The sequence below is a fragment of the Orbicella franksi genome, chromosome 14 (assembly GCF_964199315.1).
Source record: "Orbicella franksi chromosome 14, jaOrbFran1.1, whole genome shotgun sequence".
Classification (NCBI taxonomy): domain Eukaryota; kingdom Metazoa; phylum Cnidaria; class Anthozoa; order Scleractinia; family Merulinidae; genus Orbicella; species Orbicella franksi.
This window is the reverse complement of record NC_138158.1, coordinates 2,074,916-2,094,256: the sequence shown is the minus strand read 5'-3', so window position 1 is coordinate 2,094,256 and position 19,341 is coordinate 2,074,916. Positions and strand designations below refer to the sequence as shown.

The following is a 19,341-nucleotide window of genomic DNA, read 5'->3' as shown; positions in this document are numbered from 1 at the left end:
ATAGACTCGAATTATTACCAAAATATTTTCTTTTTTATTTTCACTTTATATACAGTGACTCTTTATATTTAACAATTAGACTACAAGCTCGAGATTTTTATCAAGTGATAAATGACAAGGGCGCAGCCTGAGTCATAGACTGAAATAAACTGGCCACAATGTAGAACATAAAATGACAAATGAGGGGACACATTTTTTGTAGGTTACAAGTTTGTTATTTAAGCTTTACAAAGGAGTAGTTTGGTATACAACTGGTTGATAAGTGTGTCAAATAAATTATACTTCAACCAATAATTTTATGCCCACAGAAACGACTTTGTAAGGTAATTATTTAAAGGATCACTTTTTTCATGGCAGAGTCTCATTTATTGTTTATAAAATAATGTCTGCAGGCATTTATTAGAGTCAAAGGTATTTTCTTACATAAAATCAGCTGAGTGTAGTTGAGAACATTTGAATGTCCCCGACGACAAAGCTTCTTCCTGAATTGTACTATAACTTACATTCTAGAAGGGTAGAAAATTTACAAAATTGCAGATTAATAAACCGATAATAATCACTTAATGTGTTTCATTCGTTGTAGTAAATTACTGTAATACAGTTTGGATAACAGGTACTTTGGGATTTGGGAGCAATAGATGGTACTTCTTATTATATAAACACCATTATACCAGGTGAGACTTCATGTGAAAACATGTTATCTTCACGTGTGAAAAGATCACCATTACTATGTTTAGCTACAATAAATCGTACATTTTGCAGTGAGAGTGGTATTTCTTTGGTGTTTATATAATAAAATAATGGAACATAACATGGCTGCCTGGAGATATAAAATTTCTCTTCTCGTGTTGAAGAATATTTCACTCATTTCTTGCCGTCACTAGTGAAATATTTTTCAACACTCTCTGCGTGGCCATGTAATATCCTCTTTTTATTGTTTTGTGGAGTAAGCATGAAAAATTAACTCCCAAAATACCAAGGGGGGAACCATGGGATCCATAAAAGGTTTTCCTTTTTCGAACTCGTCAGACTTTACTTGCCCTCTGATCAATGATGTGTAATAAATTAAACTAGAGCAGGACACTGGTTGGACTTTTCCTTCACTGATGGTGACAAAACCCTATCAAATTAATGCCACTCATTAAAATCGTTCAGAAAGATGAAATGCATAGTTTCTTCATTGGCAGTGGCGAGTTGTGGACCATGTGAACTTCACTCTTCTCAAACTCATTAATTATTCATCAATTTAAAACAAAGGAAATCATGACCTTGAAGGAGGTTTGGATACCCGGTCTTAAGTAGCAATGATTTCGACCATTTTACTTCTCCGTTTACTCCTTAGTTTTTGTTTTGATTGAGAAGATATATCAAACACTTAAGACAGTGTTTCATGGGCTATCCAAACACATTTCGTCAAAAATACTCTGCTGCGCATCATATTTTCGACTTTCTTCTCAGATCTCAATGAAACACCATCTCTCGTGTTTGATATATTACTTGAAACATTTGCACTTTGGAGAAGATACTGCATATATATATAACGTCATCAAACAAAGTTAATGAAGTTTTCAAACTGCAATCCTGTGAGCTTTCTAAAGTTAGGGATAGTTTGTGGACAGGAAAAATTTGTTTTATAATAGTATCCTACACAGAAATTCTTATGGCTCGTCATGAAAGAGATTGCACGATGAGCAATAAGGAAGTCTGCATAGGAGGCTGGCGTAATAAGTGCTTGAATTGAAATTCAGAATATTAAGAAAATTTCTCTTTTCTAAACTCATTTGTCTACCAGGCAAATTATTGTGCTGGTACAACCCCCTGGTGGAAAGGTTAATATTTGCTCTTATTCCAAATCACAAGGAAGTGGTTTAATCTACCAGACCCAAAACACTTCACCAGACCCTAGATATTTATGACAGACCAATGCAAAATTATAGCTGTGTTGCAGTGTGCAAACACAAGTAAAATCCAACATTTGACGTTATCAGTCTGATTCTGAGGAAGAATCCTGATTTTTCCTTTTCTTCTTACTTCTTTTCCTCTTTTCCCTGTGCTTGTGCCTCTTGTTGTGCTTGTGCTTTGAACTTTCTTTCCTAAGAGTTGATGTTAAGCTAATTATTTTCTTACCAATGAATCACCAGGGACTGTAATCAAACAGTCGAATTCTTAATCGTTATGGATTGTGCTAGGTCACATTAATTGATTGTCTCTCAATTTCAACACATTTTCAGGCAATACATCATAGATTTTACCCTTCACGGCTCCTCAAAACAATGATATCAACTGCTTATTAACTGAGAGTGAGGTCTTTACAGGAAAATCTCAAACCAAGACTGTATTGACTGCAAGGTCAATATGGCAATGCCAGGGTTTGAGATTTTTCCATAAAGACCACGCATTTGAGCTTAACAAGTTGTTTATTATATGGCTTTTTGCTCTGTTTTTTTTTTTATATATATACAATATATACTAACTTGTGATGTTTCTTTGTCTTTGTTCTCTTTCTTCTGTGACTGTCAGAGTCATTGTCACCTGAAATAATGTCATTACTGCTTATCATTTTTTTTTTTACAATATGTAGTTTCAGAAAATATCCATTATTACTCCCCCTACAGAAGTGGTTGGAATTTCCTAGGAGTGGGGGTTCAATAAGACCATAAAAATATTTAAAGACATGTATAAAGCATAAAATAACCGGAATTTCTATAGGGGTGGGGATGGGGCTTAGAAAAAATCCCTTCTGTGAGGGAGGTATGAATATTTTCTGGAACTATGTCAACTTGAGAAAAGGAAACATTGTCAAAAAGTTATCATTTGACTTCACACATCAGCACACAGACAGATATTAACAATAATATTGACATCATCATCCAAGTGATTGATCATCACAATTATGTATACAACTTAAACAGTTGTGAAAATATAGCCTGAAAAAAATGTGTGAACAAGTGCAGTGCTCTACCAATAGCGAGCTATCAAGCCAACTGGGAGCATGTCGTGTCAGGTATTACTTTCACATCTAACCATTGATGCTTTAATATTATTAGTTTCAACACTTCAAATGGAATGGATCCAAAGAAAAAGCACAATTCAGGTCCCATAAATGTGTTGTAAAGCCCAAAATAGAATACCCTTCTTGTAATTTTGATGAATAACCCAAACACATCAGCCGCCAAACTAGGATAAAGATGAAAGTGAAATTACTGCAAAGTTCCTTACTCTGGTCGCTTTCATCTGTTGTTGGTGTATGGTGTCTTTTTGTTCTGCAATAAAAATAATGAACTCAGGATTGCCTCTAATGATTATCTTATTTTAACAATTTATTATTAACCTGATATTTAACGTAACATTAGTTTGATACAGATCCTTGATAAGATCCTCACAAAGATCCTCAAAAAAAGGTTTCCAGGGGATCCTGTAAGATGCTGCAGGATCCTGGATGTATAATTCAAGGGTTTCGTGCAAAAGGGTGTATACCGCTCTTTGGGCCGATTTTCATTTTTTGAGGATCAAACTACTGTAATTTTGGGCTGACTGACTTGTTTTGACATAAAAAGCATTGTTCCATAATTGTTTTTGTTGATTTGAGCATCATTTTTGAGAAATAACGTCTGCAAAAAACTCAGTTTTCCAAGGGCATCTTTTGGAGATCTTTGTTGAATGAAAAACAAAAGAAACCTTTTGCTTCACTAAACAATGAAGTCACCAAAGCATGGCATTTGCTGCTAGCTGTTCGATCTGATACAAGTTTTATTATTCACATAATTACCCTAATCTCTCACTGTTGCTTTGTTAGCACAAGCGAATAGGGCACTGAACGGGCTGGATTCAAGTTTGTTTTGTCATGACACCAGTTCAATACGAGGTCGGTTGATTTTTTTTTTCCAGTCTATTTCTCTACTTCTTTCAAAAATAAAAACGTCTGTAAATAATGTGAATGTAATTTGTTTGCCCACGGAGCACCAAGGAGTTCACAGAACTCGCTCAGATATGTCAGTGCATTCAAGGATTGAATTGGAATTTGAGAAATGTTGGTTTTTGAGGAGAGGGGAAAACCGAAGTACCCGGAGAAAAACCTCTTGGAGCAGAGAAGAGAACCAACAACAAACTCAACCCACATATGATGCCGGGTCCGTGAATTGAACCCGGGACACATTGGTGGGAGGCGAGCGCTCTCACCACTGTGCCATCCCTGCTCCCCCATCTATTTAAAAAAACCTGCGCTGTCGAAGCTGCTAAAAGTAACCGTTTAAGTTTGCATTGTGTTGAAATCCACCTCCAAACTCCAAAAGATGCTGCTTGGAAAACTGAGTATTTTTGCATGTGTTATTTCTCAAAAATGAGGCGCAAATCAACCAAAACAATTACGCAACCATGCTTTTCATGTCAAAACAAGGCAGTCTGCCAAACATCAGCTTGATCCTGCACAAAATAAAAATCGGCCCAAAAAGCCATATAAACGCCCTTTTTGCACGAAAGCCTTCAACTGCTACTCACCATACATGGTTAACTGTGCTAAGACTTAATCTTGTTACCAACAATTTACTGGTCTATATGAATTTTATGCAGCAAAAAATACAATGCTCTGCTCATGAAATATCAGATTTTCCTTGAGGAAAAGTATCTGGACTATAGACATGCTACTTAGGATCTGAAATCAGAGAAACTAACTTATTATAAATAAATCATGCTACATTTTGCCAAATTCTCAGGACTAACATTAAAAGAAGCATATGACCATCAGTAACAAGAATAACATTAATTATTAATGTTTTGAGCTCTAAAAAAGTTGGATGCATACTTTTTAGAAGCTGGTGGAGAATATGATGCAGATCTTTTCCGTGGAACATCTCTTTCCTTTAAAGTCCTTTCTAATGACTGAGACCTTCTAAAAAACAATTAAATATGACTGCATGACACTGAGAAAAGAATAGAAGTATTTTTTTTACTAAGATGAGATTCTTGGAAAACAGTTACCAAATCAACAAAACAAACTGTTGTAAACAAGGCTGTGGCCTAAGAAAAACTAAGAGAAGCCGAAAGGCTCCTGAGCATGAAATCCTGGGTGCCCAGCACCAAAGCTGATTTGAAAAAAGTAAGTTTTTCCAGCCACCCAAAGGCAAAAGTTAGCTGCCTGTGGCACCTGGGCACCTCTAGAGCAAAACCCTGGTTGTAACATAAAAGATGATTACATGATACTGTTGGAAATAAGTGTCCAATAAAATAACATGTTGAGTTGTTTCCACCACTAAAAATCAACTTAGCATACGTGTACATTAAATGCGTACTCACCATAATTTAAATACAAGAATGACAGACAAGAGTGACTATGTGGTCTTGTTTGGTATTTCTTACACGTCTAGCTTAGCCTGATTCTCAGACGGTCCAGATCGCTTGTGGCCTGCACCATCTGAGAATCAGGCTACTTCCAGCTGTGTATTTGAAAAACTGTTCACTGTAGTCATTTTCAACCTTGATGAAGTTGAAGTTAGTAAACCTTTTTATGTGACTTGCACATTATCTATCCATATAGTCATCTTACCGAGAAGACCTCTGTCTTTCTTTTTCTGGTTTCCTTTTCTGAATCTTTGTTTTCTTAGCTCTTGATTTTGTGTCTGAATTAGATGAGGATGGGGTTGATGTCGAACTGACACTGATTTCCTTATCACTGTCATCCTCACTGGATGTACTGCTCACGTCAACAACAACATCCTTCTTGGGGTCAACACGAACAAAATTACGACACTGAAAAGTCAGGTGGCCACCTGATCAAATCAACAAGCAAGTATTTAAGTGAGAATTACGATGAAAGGTTACATGTATGTCATGTATGTGGTGTATGTGACTTATGGGATGGCCTTTGATTATAGCATTTTCATGTGGGGTAACACAGTTTGCTGCTCTTTACAACAAAAACAGGGTGCTTTTGGATCTTTGCTCCCACTCTATTGAGGGGAGAGGAATGGTTAAGAGAGGAGGAAGAATAGCCCAATTTCGATCAATCAAAATTCAGCGTATAACAATAGACCTTAGCATGAGGCTCTGGGGAATAACGACAGAGTTTGTGGGGTTTATTCCCCAGAGCCTTGTACCAAGGTCTATTGTTCAAGGTTGAATTTTGATACATCCAAATTGGTCTATTGATATCCAGGGATATGCAATTTCTCATGCCTAGCTGAGAATTTTGAGTTATAGCAGCCTTAACGGACACAATTTTGAAAGATATGTAAACTCAAACAAATGAAACAAAGAAAAGTCCACTTCCTCTCAATCTCCAATTTTGAATGGAAAAGCCACAGTGCTATTTTTTGGTGAAAAATCTTAATTAGACTGAGACCAGAAATCGTTCAAAACATCTTTGGAAGTTTTCAGAACATCCCTGGATATCTTCAGATGTCTTCAGATATCCCAGTGTGGTCCTTAGAAAGAGTACCTAAATTGTGTCATGTAAAATTGCACTATGTAAATGCCCAGCTAAACAAAGAGCAATTGATCTGTTAAAACTGAACTATTTGTATACTTCCAATGTTACAGAAACGAAATAAAATTGAACTGTCCATGCCATTCTTAGTTTTTGTTTTTCCCTTCAACAGGGTGTCATTTTTTGGCTTTGGTTTTAAAATAGGGTTTCACTTCACAGCACACACCTATCCGAAATTTACAGAAGTTCCCCTCACCCCAGGGGATCACCTTCAAAAATCCTGGCACTCGCGTGATAATAATCGCAAGCCTATGCATGACTCAAGAAAAAGAATGGCAGGTATAAGGGAGGAGAGAGCAGTGGTAAAAGTAAATCTTGAAAGGAGGGAGGAAAATGCGTTCAAAAGTGAGGAAATTGGGATACTCAATAACCTGTTTATTTCCTCTCTCCTCCCTTGGCAAATGGTCTAGTCAAATTGTAATTAATTTCACACTTACTGTAGCCACATTTTTTGCATCCCGTTCTTTGGCTCTCTGTATTCTGGTTTGTCAATCTCCCTATTAAATCTGGATATAGAAGGTATGACGTCTCTTACTAGTACAGTAAACACCCGCATATAAGAACACACAATTTCAGAGGTCAGACTGATTGTGTTCTTATTTATCGGATGCTTAGTGAAAAATCAGCCTCAGGATGTTCTTAAATGTTCTTAAATTTTTTTAAATTCAGTGCTGTACAGCATAAAAAATGTTGCTAGAAATTTTAATCATGTTTTTGGACAATTACATAAATTGATGGAACAATAATTAAAAACCTAATGTTCAAATAGGTCTACTGTAATCAGTAATGTAACAAAACAGTAACAAGAAGGGTGTATGTATAGTTCTGTGGCAGATCCATATGCTGCCCCACCCTTGAAATGCCTAAAGTAGAGGTCCACTGTACATCTGCAAATCTGAAAGTCTGATTTACTACTGTGTTGACATGCACATCAGCAAAACAATAACATTAAGACTGGACAAGTATTTGCAAGCTTTGATCAACTACAACTGTGATTGACCTTGATACAGCTATAAAATCTTATGTTTTTCTCTATCAATACAGTAGTTTATAGTATTGTAAAGGCAAAAAATGTAATTCATGATATTAGATATTCTGAAGAGAACAAAGGTGCCCAAAACTTAGCTAATACCATTGGTCAGCAGGTGTGTTTATGGTAATTTGTGTAATTTTGACACCCTTCCCATTTTATAAGAACATTATTTTTTTTTCCAGGCTGATATTGTTCTTATAAAAGTGGTGCTTTATTTGCCAAATTTCAGCCTGATGTTCTTAATCCATGTGTTCTTATATGCGGGTGTTTACTGTAACTCATATGAGCTTCGGCTTCAACTCACAGCACATGTACTATGACATATATTGAGGCGGACTTGAATAGAACGCCATTTTCAAAAGAATATTTGTAAACTGTACCTACCTTTTATATCTGAAGAACTCATCATTGAATGTAAGGAAGAATCTCTGCGCAGTTAAGAGTAAAAAGTTGTAAAAACGTGGCTTACTCGATAAGATTTTAAATGTTGTAGGTTCAAAACGCCGCCATGATTATTGGATGCGAGGGACTGGAACTGACTTGTACTTAGACCCCGCTCAAATAGCGAGACAACAAAGATGGCGGTCTGATTTTAGTGTTGTCGTCTTTGTGTATGTTTACGCTCCATTTTATTTCACCAAAGTGAATAGATACTGCTTGATCAAATGTCGCATCGAAAAGCAAGTAAACGTAGGAGAGAACCAGATGGAGATGGAGACTTCTCTCCTTCTTTCCTCTCGCAAACAAAACGATCAAAGTCAGATGAAGACGGTGAAGAAATAGTTGAACGGAATGAAAGTCCACTACATACTTTACAAGACACCGATACCGGGGTCAGAAGATCATCAAGGCCGCCTAAGCCTAAGGTATTTGATGATGAAGAAACTGCTGTTATTGGTAGAACTGTTGAGACATCTTCAAGCTCAAAACCAGGCGATTCGGGATTAATTCAGTCAATTTTGCAACCTTCTACCATCTCTAAACGGATTACACCCAAAAACGAACCTTCGATCGCCAGAAAACAAAAGAAGTCGAATCCTACTGTCTCTTTTGATGAAGGTCACAAGAGGGAAACTAGACGAAGTTATCAAAATTATCTTGAAGAGCTCAAAACAGAGACAGATCCTTTTAAAACAGTACGAAATGAAGTAGAATGTACAGAACAGACAACAAGTAAAAAGCAACACAGAAGTCGTGAAAGAAAAGTCACACAAAGGAGAAAATCAGATGCTACCAGTCAAGTAGTTGAAAGTACAATACCAAAGACCACAGGAGTTATGCAGAAAAAAGAAAAAGGTACTTCTAACTCAAGGACTAAGAAAGAAACTCCAGATGAGCCCTCACCAAAGGTCAGGATGTCATCAAGGACCCCTGTCCCTAAGAGGATCTTTTCACTGCTTGAAGAAGAAGAAAAAGCAGAGCAGAAATCAGAGGAACCTGGTACTCCAGAATCGGAGAATGAGTCGGTAAATTTAAGTTCTCCTAAAGCGAGATCCTCTTCAAGACCTCATATGCCAAAAAAGGGTTTTCCTTTACTTGAGCAAGAAGACAGAAAGGAAGAGAAGCAAGACGTGCCAGAATTAACCTCTTCCAAAACAAGAACTCCAAAAAGTCAAGGTACCAAGAGGAGACTGTCAACAGAAGATTCAAATGATCGGAATCTTTCAAAGAGCATTCCAGTCACAGGTGATGAACCTTTGCCTAAAGTGCGAGTGTCATCACGAGGTCATAAGCCAAAAAGAACTTTCTCACTTCTTGAGAGTGATGAAGGTTCTGACAAAAATGAAAAAGAAAGTAACCTGTCTGAAAAGATATCCGAGGAAGAAAAGTTTGTGTTGGCAAATCAAATTGAGCAACAAAAATCCACTACACCCAAGGAACCCAAGAGAAGAAAAAGTAACAGCGGTCAGCAGTTCAGTAAAGTACAGTCATCGGCCAAGAAGGGATTAAAACTGTCTTCACACCAGGGGAAAGAGAAGTCAGACAGTGTAGTGGTCAAAGTGGAAGGGTCAGATGTCAGTAGATATATCAGCACAGAAGCTGTTGTTTCAGAAAATAAGGCAGCTGTTATTACCCCAGCGTCAGAGACAAGCTGGTCAGCAGGTTCAAAAGATGACCAAGGTAAAGGAAGGTTAAATAAAAGAAAGGGTAAACCTGTCAAAAAGAAAGTCACTACTTCACAAGAGGCTCAGATGTCAATGGTTGGTGTAACTGATGTGAAAGTCAAAGTCGAACCTGAGCTTAGTGCTGGTTATGAAACATTGATTTCTCCAGAGACAATCACAACAAAGGGCTCAAGTAAAAAGAAACAAACTCAATCACTTGGTAAAAATGTTGTCAAACAAGAAGGTGTGGAGAACACTGAAGGATTTTCTCTGAGTGACATTGCCAGGGGTGTTATTGATAGCTCTACAGCATCCAGTGATCTAAATACCAGTGTATCAAAAGGTAAAAGAAAAGGAAAGCTAAGTAAAGACACAAAGCAAAAAGCTAACAAAGATAAGAGCAAGGCCCTTGACAAGTCAAAGAAAGCCGCAAGTAATTTTGACAGTAAAGCTGAAGAACATGAGCACATCATCTTAAAATTACAACTTCCTCAATCAGAAGATTCGACAAAACACAAGAAACATCATCATCATCACCATCACCATCACCATCATCATAAGCACAAACATTCCTCAGGAAGTCATGAAAATGGCTCGCCAAAGAAATCACATCACAAGAAATCTGCAGCCAAATTACCTAATGAAAGTTCAGATCCTGGTGGAAATGAAAAGGCTGTGATAAAAAAGAAAAAGAAGATCTCTATCAAATTCAAGGGTCTCTTGAACAATGAGCCAGAAATGGCAAGTACTAACCTTGAACAGAGTAACAGTGCAGGACTTAACTCCACTGAAAAACAACCCAACGAAAGTGGCAAAAAGAAAAAGAAACCAAAAAAGGCCATTTCTCATGATGAAGAGCAGTTGCAACCTTCATCACAATCTGAGGGTGAACATGTTAGGCTGGTGATTAAAAAAGATAAGATTCCTACAGACAGTAAGTCTGGAGATGTGAAGACAAAGAAGATCTCAAAACCAACAACGTCAACTTCAGCTAACCAGAAGAAAACCGCTTTAGCAACAGAAAGTAAAAAGGGAAAGGGAAGTTTAACTCCAGCAAAACGTACCAAGTCACCACAGGTATATTAAGTTATTTTCAAAGAGGCATCTGAAATTGTAAGTTAATGTCTGTACATCATCAATTGAGTGTAATTGAAAGCTCTCTGGAAAGCAACATTTTAGGGGGTGGTTCCTTTGCGACATGTTCATTGCATTTTGACAACTTGTTCTTCAGGTTGATCAAAACCTAATTTTCTGTATGGAATGCAGTTTCTTTCCTCCGTTAGAAGAACATGGACATATTTTCTCAAAAGCATCTCTAAGAGTCAAATTCAAACCAAGATTTTGAATTCCAATTGACTTACATGCATTGAATAAAACTCATCTGTGATTGTTTATTGTTTGTTCCTAGAAGCCTAAAATAGTAACATCCTACCTGCTGTTTTGCAAGCAGCATCGAAAGAAAATAGTGGAAGAAAACCCTGGATTAGGTATATTTTCTGATTAATTTATGCACAATTTGGCCAGAAAGTAAAGGTAACATATTTAATTGGAGTTTTTGCTTCAATCTTGCACTTAGAATTTACTGAAATCAGCAAGAAAGTTGGCATCGCTTGGAACAACCTTAGTGAACAAGACAAGGAGGTGAGAAATTTGTTAATTATTATTCTGCACTAGGACAGCTGTTGCTAAGAAGTTCAAAAGAGGCTAAGAACTTCACACAAAAAGCACTTAGATTATAAATTTCAGCAGTGCTTTCTCACAAAGTAGTAGTACTTGTGTATCTTATACAGTTATGTAATTGCTCCATGTCATGTCAAACAAGTATGGCTTAAATAAATTTTTAAAAATAAGAAATGGATGTGTAACAAAAATAACAAATGTGGGGGAAGAGATCTGGCCATAGTTAATAGAGGGAAATGGTTAAGACGCCTGGTAAACATCAAAGTAGCAAACAAACAGACTGAGATGTATGTTGGAAGACCCTGCACATGCAGACCCTTGGTCCTGCACATCTTTTGTTTTACGTGCATAGACTATGTGCATAAAACCACTTTTTGTATTTTGCCAGGTTTTGTGCAGGGTCAATCCCCAAAACAGCCAACAAAATCATACAACAAAGAGCTTGCCAGGTTTCATAACCATTTCTCTCTGACTACAAACTATGATTTGGCTTAAAGAATCATCATAATTTATAGACATTACCCTGCTCTTATCAGGCTGATTTTTCAACAACTTTTGTATCTCTATATCCATCCATAGAGTTGGCGGCAAAAAGCAGAGGAACTCAAGAAATCTCTTGGACTCAGCAGCCCCAAACTTTCAATCACATCTAAAGAGGAAAAAGCGGAAGCTATTGACTTAGCGGCGCACTTGCAACTCTTGGGGGAGTCCCTGTGTACTGTTGGAGCCTGTCTCCGCGTACAGGTGAGTAGAAACTTGTAGACTTACAGAGGGTGGGAAGGAGGGGTGGCGAATGGTCCCTCAAAACCCTTAGGTCTTGTAAGATGTTTGACAAATTTCATGGGTCTTGAAGTCTTGTCTTTTATAGCAATTGTATGTGTCTTGCAGTCTCAATCTTTTCATACAGCTGTGTTGGAGTCTCAACTTTTTGCGAGGCTAAGAAAGTCTCAAAGTCTCAATTTTTTTGTTTGTCTTTATAAATGACATCTGAATGTCTTGAATACTTTGAAGTCTTGGTCTTGTAATTTAGAAAGTCAAAATGTCTTGGGCCCGCAAAGAAAAATGCTCACATTTACCATTCACCATCCTTGGAAGGGTATGAAGGAAATGAAATTTATATCCTTCCAAAATGATAAAATATAATAGCCCAGGGATCACATTCATTGCAATTATGAGCTACACACATTGTAAGGTTTGAATCTAGTAAAGTAGGGTCTAGTTACTCATGAAACATTTTTTTACGGGTTATAAATTATTAATATTTGATTACATTTTATTTTCGACTTTGAACATTCTCAAACTGTAATTTTGTACATGTATCATTTATGTAAGTTACAATACTTGATTACAAATCTACCTATTACCATTTCTGTCTTTTTTTGTTCTTGAAGGATCCAGGTGAAGTCCATGGCAGTTTGTCTGTGTTATTAGACTCTGCCCTGTGTGCCATAGCACCTTTACTGTTTCTAACATCGCAAATACCAGAAATAAATGGTTGCTCCGTAAAAACCCAGGTAACCTTAAATAAATAATTATATAGCTGTATGTAAGAGATCTACCCTAAGGACCCTAAGATTCGTGTTGACATATAATGCATCTTGTGCCCATTTTTATACTAAAGACGTACAGCCAGCGAGGAAGCATTATCCTTCCGACGGTATTATAAAAACAGCCAATATCTATTGTAAGTTCTCTTTACAGTATTGCCATATTTTAACAAGCAGACAGGGAATGGAAATAAATGGAATTCATTGAAGACAGGTTATTTTATTGCTGCAAATCCAAATTCTCAGACCTGATATTAAAGATCTGTAGCAATCAGTTCGAGAATTTGTCTTTTGAGCTTGGGATTGCAAGGGTTGGGTGGCATTTTAGTGTGAAATCAACTCATGACAACTTCTGTTCTGTTGTTATTTTGACAGGCTGAAGTGTTGGATAATCTTGCTTACCTGATGCCTGGCCTGGGTTGAACTTTGACTATTGTTATTTATACAACGTAAATGTCTACAATGTGGGAAATGTAAATTAAATACTTTCCTTGTTTCTTAAAAGTTATCGGCATACATTAATGTATGAGAAAGTCTTAAAGAATAAGACAGACATTAAGAGGAAACAATGCGATAGGCAAGATGTTTTGGACTGAACACAAGTCAAAGTAGTTCTGTCATACTTTTGGGAAAACAAGTGGAAAATGCTTCATAATTTCCCTGAGGAAATATGCATAAAGTGATACCAGTGTTGTCATGAAACAATATGTCACTAGTTTGGACATCTTTGTGGCTTATGACAACTTTCTGTAAATTTCATTAATTTAACTATTTAGTTGACATGATGATAGACACGAATGCAGCCGTAACACTACTAGAAAAAAGACCTGTAAAATTTTCAGGCTTTTCAATAGTGTTATGGCTGCATTCACATCTATCACCATGTCTACATTTAATTGCTACTGTTGGACATCTATTACTATGACTGTTTAGTATATCAGAATTGTGGGGCTAAATGAGCTTTATTTAGCAAGTGTGTCAATTTCACCTCCTCCTTCCTCTCCAAAGATCTTAGAGTCTGATTGGCCAAATTAAATAGATGACATTTAGCCAGTCAGTGCATGTAATTTAGCTTATTTTGTACTTTGTACCTTTTTAGTCTGTGAATTTTTCTCTCAAAATGTTATTTTATCATTATGTAGTGCTCATGAGGATTGTTTGGAAATATTGTGATAATTTTGCACTTTTAATGAGCATTTTTAGTTCATATTTTAACTTATTCGTAGTCAATGTGATGAACTTCCTTAGTTGAATTGTCAACCTCAAAATATAAATTCTCCTTCATAATTATTAGTTTCATTTAATCTTATTATCATAATTTGGTTACACATCAAGATCACATATTTCTAAGCTATTACCCTGTATTTATTTTGCTCTTCACTCTTGTTGTGTGTTTACGTTACTTTGCTCTGTATAGCCAATTTAGTTGCATTCACTTGTTATTTTGAAGAAAGATGTGCTCATTTAGATGCTTAATTGTATCTATAACAAAATTCTTGATCATGATTGGTTCTCTGCACGCCTATTTGTCATGTAATCGGTACGCAATCTCGTGGGCATCCAATTACAGGTATCCAATTTGAACTTTTCGTAATTGGACACCTGTAATTGGTTACCCACGTGATTCGCATGTCAATTGCGCTCGCTTTAATGGCTTCCTTTGCACTGTTTCCTACAGTTTCCAATACTTATGAAAAGCGTTGCAGACGTTTTCGTTCAAAAGAAGTTCTCAAAAGACATTTTTAATTGCAAAATTTGTTATAGATACAATTAATTAGTAATTGGACCTCCTGTCATACAATTCAGGGAGTAATCGTGCTCATAACTTCAAATTTTCCTTGCGCTTCGAGCTCATCCGATTTCAAAGTTACTCATGCGATTGCTCCCTGAATTGTACTCCACTCGGTCCAATTATTATTACTAATAGCCTGATTAGATGCTGCAGAATCTAATCAGCCTATCAGTGTCTTGCCTCCTATGCAGACGCTCTTTGGGCTCATCATGCAATCTTCTTCCCTCAGTCCAAAGAACGTCTGTGTAGGAGGCTAATTAGGTTCAAGGGAGCTAGATATTCTGCCATTTATAACCTAAAAAAGATTTCTTTTGCTGGATTATTTACCAATTACCAGTCCCAAAAATCACCTATTGTAAAATTTTGGATAAATCACTATTTGACAGCAGGCCTTCCAAAACTTCAAATGGTGCATTTACTTCTTCAGAAATCATTGTCAGCAGAAACAATTAAAAAGTTTGCATTTTGTAGTATTTTCGCAGTTTCTCATGTCAGTCACTTTCTGCCCTCAGGAGAAGTCCCCCTGCTTATTGTGTCTGCTATAAACAGTACTTGTTCCCAGCAGGCCCTCAAATCAACCATTCATAATCATGATACTGTTATCACCATGATAATAAATGCAAGTAATGGTCCTCAGTAAGAGGCTTGGGCCCCACTGGCAACAACTGCACTACTCCTGATGTACACATGGTATTTCTATGGTATTTATACAAGTATCCATATAGCATATTAACGCAGTGAATATACGATTGTCAATCAATTTCCTGGTATTTAAACATTTCCTCTTCAGATTGTGTTTGTCTTGGTTAGTTTAACCTCCTCATATAACTGTGTGGCTCAGGAGCAGTGGCCTATGGTTAGTGCACTTGACTCCAGATTGAGCAGTCCTGGTTTGAGTCCTGGCCGGGGACATTGTGTTGTGTTCTTGGGCAAGACACTTTACTCTTACAGTGCCTCTCTCTACCCAGGTGGGTACCAGGTACTGCCAAATTTAATGCTGGGGGTAACCCTGTAGTGGACTAGCATCCCATCCAGGGAGGAGTAGAAATATTCCTAGTTGCTTCATGCTACAGAAATCGGGATAAGCTCTGGCCTGATGGGCCACTTGGCTCGTATGCAGACTTCACCTTTATCTCACTACCATACAGGGCTCATACTAAACAGAACTTAGGAGACCCAGGGATAGTGGGAGCCAAATGACACCTGGCATTAAAAAAAACAAAAAAACATTCACTGCCCTACCCCACAACCCGAAATACTGAAATTTGGAATTGGCCGTTCAGAAGTCTTGTCTACTGCCTCAAATGACCTGTGCATGTGATATCAATTTGCAGAATTTTTTGTCAAATTTCATTCAGTCTCAACATGGCCATTTTGGCTTTGACTGTCACCAAAATACCAATCACGGCTTCACCAAATTTAAATTGCCAGGCATGAGCAATGATAAGGCTGAAATGTTCAAGAAATTTAAAATGTGGGAGGGCCATCAACACATAAACAGGAATTGAGGCCTGTCGAGTTTTAGATTAATTGGGATTTATCAATTGAAATGTTATCACCCACTACTTGGGAAGCCAGCTGGCCTATTCTTAAAGCTTCCTGTAAAAAAATTCACGTGATTAATGGACATTGTGATTAAAGAAAACGGAATTCATGCAAATTTTAATCAGCTTTTTCTGTGTAACTAGTCACCTTTTTTAAAAGTTTGATTTGTTCTCAGGAGTTTAGTATGCCGAAAACAGTTAGGAGTCAAGGACAGGGTTGAAAATAAACTGGCAGAGTGGTTTTGCGTTACGCGTGACTAAGTGCGCGATGAAAGTGCGAGTATGATATTTTAAAATGTGAAACAAACGCGCAACGCTATTTGCCCGGCTATTTGGTGCTATTTATAACATTAAAGATATACATGTATCTTGCTTCGAAATCATCTTTTTCTGACTGACGAGATAGAATTAAATGTTCCTGTCGGGAACTTAAATCAATACTTGAACAGGAAACCACAACATCAAGATATTTGTCTGGCTTGTCAACGTTCGGCATTTAAGCTTAGCGCTTACAACATATCTCAAATCTCATCATAGTTAGTAACTATGATCTCATAAATTAAATTTCCGACACGGATTCACAAAGGTTACCTTGTGTTTTTACAGGTATCGGATTTTAGGAGGAATAATTTATGCGGTATGATGAAATTTTAAACAATAAATGTGGGTAACGGTTCGACGCATTTTGGCGCCAAAAAAGCGTGTCTCGTTAATTAGTATTGTGTCTATGTAAAACTAGAACTGATTTTGTTTTCAGATAACCTTTAAATCGGTCAAGTTAAATCACTCCACGGCTGAAATCTTTCAAGCACATGGCATAGTAATGGCAATCACGCGGGCTACAGTGATAAAGATGCGTTTCTTTAAACGTTGTGCCGCCTTTCGAGTATTCGGTATTCGAAACCGTATTGTCCAGACCTTGTGTCGCTTGGTGTCAACTTCTTCTTTGTTCTGTTAGAGAGAAACGTACGCCACGTGTATACACTTCTGCTAGAAGCATAAACAATGAAAATGTAAATAGTATTGATTTTTTAAACGGTCCTGCACCGCCGAGTACAATAGACAGAGTGACGTCAGATACACGAAAAAACTTGTTGGAGGGTCCAAAAAGAGTGCAAAAACTCACTTTTACCTATAATAGCATTTTTGCACCTTGATTTACTTGGATGAAAGCTTCACTTTTCTGATATTTTCAAGGAGTGCATCAAAAAATCGCAAAAACATTTTGGCGGGCATTACAATTTATTCGCCCGTTGAGTGAGTTTATAAATACATTACAAAAGGCGGGAAATTCATTTGATCGGTTTAAACCGCCGCAGTCACGAGCAGCGCTGTTTAAAAATGGCTGACTTCCTGACGATTTCCCTTCAAAAAAGCGGTATCTACTTCCCTCAGCCGGGTCCTAAGCTCTTTTCGATGAGCAAGCAGATGATTCGACCTGTCCCGAAGCTTGAAGATGTTTCAGAGCAATTCAAGTCACAACAGAACCAAAGAACCTCCGTCATCGTCTGGTCGCCTCCGACAACGCCAACAAACAAGTTCATGCCGCCTTCTCCTCCACAAACTCCAACTACACCGACTGGAACGCCTCTAAACTACTCTCCAACTTCACCGAATGTTATCCCACCCAGAGGACGACCGAGGGCGGATGTCGTGAACATTTTGATGAAGGAGGGCCAAAATTCATACTCTTCAATCCGATGCGATGTGTGCAACCGGGTTTTCCCGCGCGAAAAGTCCTTGCAAGCTCATAAGAGAACACATAGTGGAGAGAGGCCGTACGTTTGCGACTTCCCAAACTGTGGAAAAGCTTTCGTCCAAAGTGGCCAACTGAAGACTCATCAACGGCTTCACACAGGTGAAAAACCATTTGCTTGTACCACACAAGGTTGTACGACTCGCTTTACCCACGCCAATCGCCATTGCAGCATTCATCCATATGCAAGCCTCAAACGCATCTATACTGACATTCCACTGAAAGAAATCCTAAAGAACGAAAATTCTGAACCTAACGAGTACAAAGCAGCTGTGTTACAGTGGCTAGAGAACTACGAGCTGGACAAAGACGAACGAAACCCCGCCAAGCTTGAAGAGAAGGTTCTGAAACGAAAGCTGGAAAAGGAAATTGCTCGACAGCAAGTTATTGAGCGAAAGAAATCGAGGGTTGAGGCAAGAAAGCGAATGGCCGAGGCAAAAGAAAGATGGTATGGAGCTATGGCACTTGTTGAACTTGCTGATGCTCAGCTGAACTGTAATTAACCCTTGAAATGTGAGTTTGAGCCACTTCCTGTAAACAACGTTTTGGCGGGCAAAATTTAAATGTCTACGATGTTATTGTAACTATTTTTCGAGTTTTCGCTCAAAATGAATGTTTGTAGCGTGTTATTTGAGTTTGCGTTTTGATTTGTATGACCCAGGTTCCATTTCAGTGTGTCTGAGAAATTTTGAGAAAAAAAATGTAAAGTTTCACTTCGGTTCATTTCGTAACCGCCACAAACCTTTGTATGCAAATAAGTTGTATTTATTAATGGTAACTCTGAGTGTAACACAAGCGTACTTTCCATTTCATATCACAGATTAGTTGTATATAGAAAAAGAGCATTATAGTTTTAGTTCGGAGAGGTAGAGATAAGCTCATTGTAAAAATAATTTGTACCATTTTGTAGAAAAAAGACTATTCATTAGTTAGACATCCACTGGACAGAGCTTGCTAAATTAAATATTAAGATACGAAGTTAAAAACTTTTTAAAGCATCTTCAACCTTTGATTGTTTGATTCCTTCATTTGGCCATTTCCAGACAAAAAGTTTTTAAATTTTTTAACTGGTGATTTCTCCTGTTTTATGAAGACAGTATTGAAATACTCTTACTAATCAGATACATTTAGTGACTTTGTATTTAGTATTTATGATAAATAAAAGATTTAAATTATATAAAAACAGTATTTCATAAATACTGTCTCACAACATCCTGCAGAGACCCAAGAAAAGCAATGGAAGTTTCAGTTGAGTAAGGATTACTGCCATCTGTCCCAAAGGCCTTCAAAAGTCCTTCAAACTTTGTCAAAAGCTGGTAGAAGATAAGTTATTCTGGCTGAAAAATGCCTTCGATTTTTTATCAGCACTCCCTGAATTCTTGAGGCTAGTGGAAACGAAAGCA

The 19,341-nt window shown here is 37.4% G+C and overlaps 3 protein-coding genes across 4 annotated transcripts; 2 read left to right on the top strand and 1 right to left on the bottom strand.

The window, feature by feature from the left end:
* Positions 1 to 25: 25 nt before the first annotated feature.
* On the bottom strand, positions 26 to 8,038 carry LOC145468007 (uncharacterized). 2 transcript variants are annotated; one of them, XM_081451672.1, is made up of 7 exons: positions 7,899 to 8,038; positions 6,919 to 6,987; positions 5,543 to 5,765; positions 4,802 to 4,885; positions 3,220 to 3,263; positions 2,475 to 2,532; positions 26 to 2,093 (listed from the first exon to the last, which is right to left on the bottom strand). In XM_081451672.1, the coding sequence occupies exons 1-7, from the start codon at positions 7,921 to 7,923 to the stop codon at positions 1,985 to 1,987; spliced, it is 612 nt and encodes a 203-aa protein (XP_081307798.1). In that variant the 5' UTR covers positions 7,924 to 8,038; the 3' UTR covers positions 26 to 1,984. The 2 variants fall into 2 exon arrangements, with proteins under 2 accessions (XP_081307798.1, XP_081307797.1); XM_081451671.1 differs by having other exon boundaries at positions 4,802 to 4,888; positions 7,899 to 8,031.
* Positions 8,039 to 8,079: 41 nt separating this feature from the next.
* LOC145467906 (uncharacterized) lies at positions 8,080 to 14,101 on the top strand. Its single transcript, XM_081451534.1, has 6 exons — positions 8,080 to 10,696; positions 11,028 to 11,106; positions 11,196 to 11,260; positions 11,879 to 12,043; positions 12,691 to 12,813; positions 13,222 to 14,101. Exons 1-6 carry the CDS (start codon positions 8,180 to 8,182, stop codon positions 13,267 to 13,269), a joined length of 2,997 nt encoding a protein of 998 aa, XP_081307660.1. The 5' UTR covers positions 8,080 to 8,179; the 3' UTR covers positions 13,270 to 14,101.
* LOC145467993 (zinc finger protein 367-like) lies at positions 14,099 to 19,121 on the top strand. The gene has a single exon (XM_081451654.1). The coding sequence runs from the start codon at positions 17,524 to 17,526 to the stop codon at positions 18,439 to 18,441; it is 918 nt and encodes a 305-aa protein (XP_081307780.1). The 5' UTR covers positions 14,099 to 17,523; the 3' UTR covers positions 18,442 to 19,121.
* The last annotated feature ends 220 nt before the right edge of the window (positions 19,122 to 19,341 follow it).

Bases quoted from the DNA above. Each gene is read 5' to 3' on its own strand.
- LOC145467993 (XM_081451654.1), top strand. From the start codon at position 17,524: ATGGCTGACTTCCTGACGATTTCCCTTCAAAAAAGCGGTATCTACTTC.
- LOC145468007 (XM_081451671.1), bottom strand. From the start codon at position 7,923: ATGATGAGTTCTTCAGATATAAAAG. The intron at 2,533-3,219 runs GTAAGGAACTTT...ACATTATTTCAG, and splicing joins AACAGATGAAAGCGACCAGA to GTGACAATGACTCTGACAGT. The intron at 2,094-2,474 runs GTTAGTATATAT...ATCAACTCTTAG, and splicing joins AAGACAAAGAAACATCACAA to GAAAGAAAGTTCAAAGCACA.
- LOC145467906 (XM_081451534.1), top strand. From the start codon at position 8,180: ATGTCGCATCGAAAAGCAAGTAAACGTAGGAGAGAACCAGATGGAGAT. The intron at 11,107-11,195 runs GTATATTTTCTG...TCTTGCACTTAG, and splicing joins GGAAGAAAACCCTGGATTAG to AATTTACTGAAATCAGCAAG. The intron at 11,261-11,878 runs GTGAGAAATTTG...ATCCATCCATAG, and splicing joins TTAGTGAACAAGACAAGGAG to AGTTGGCGGCAAAAAGCAGA.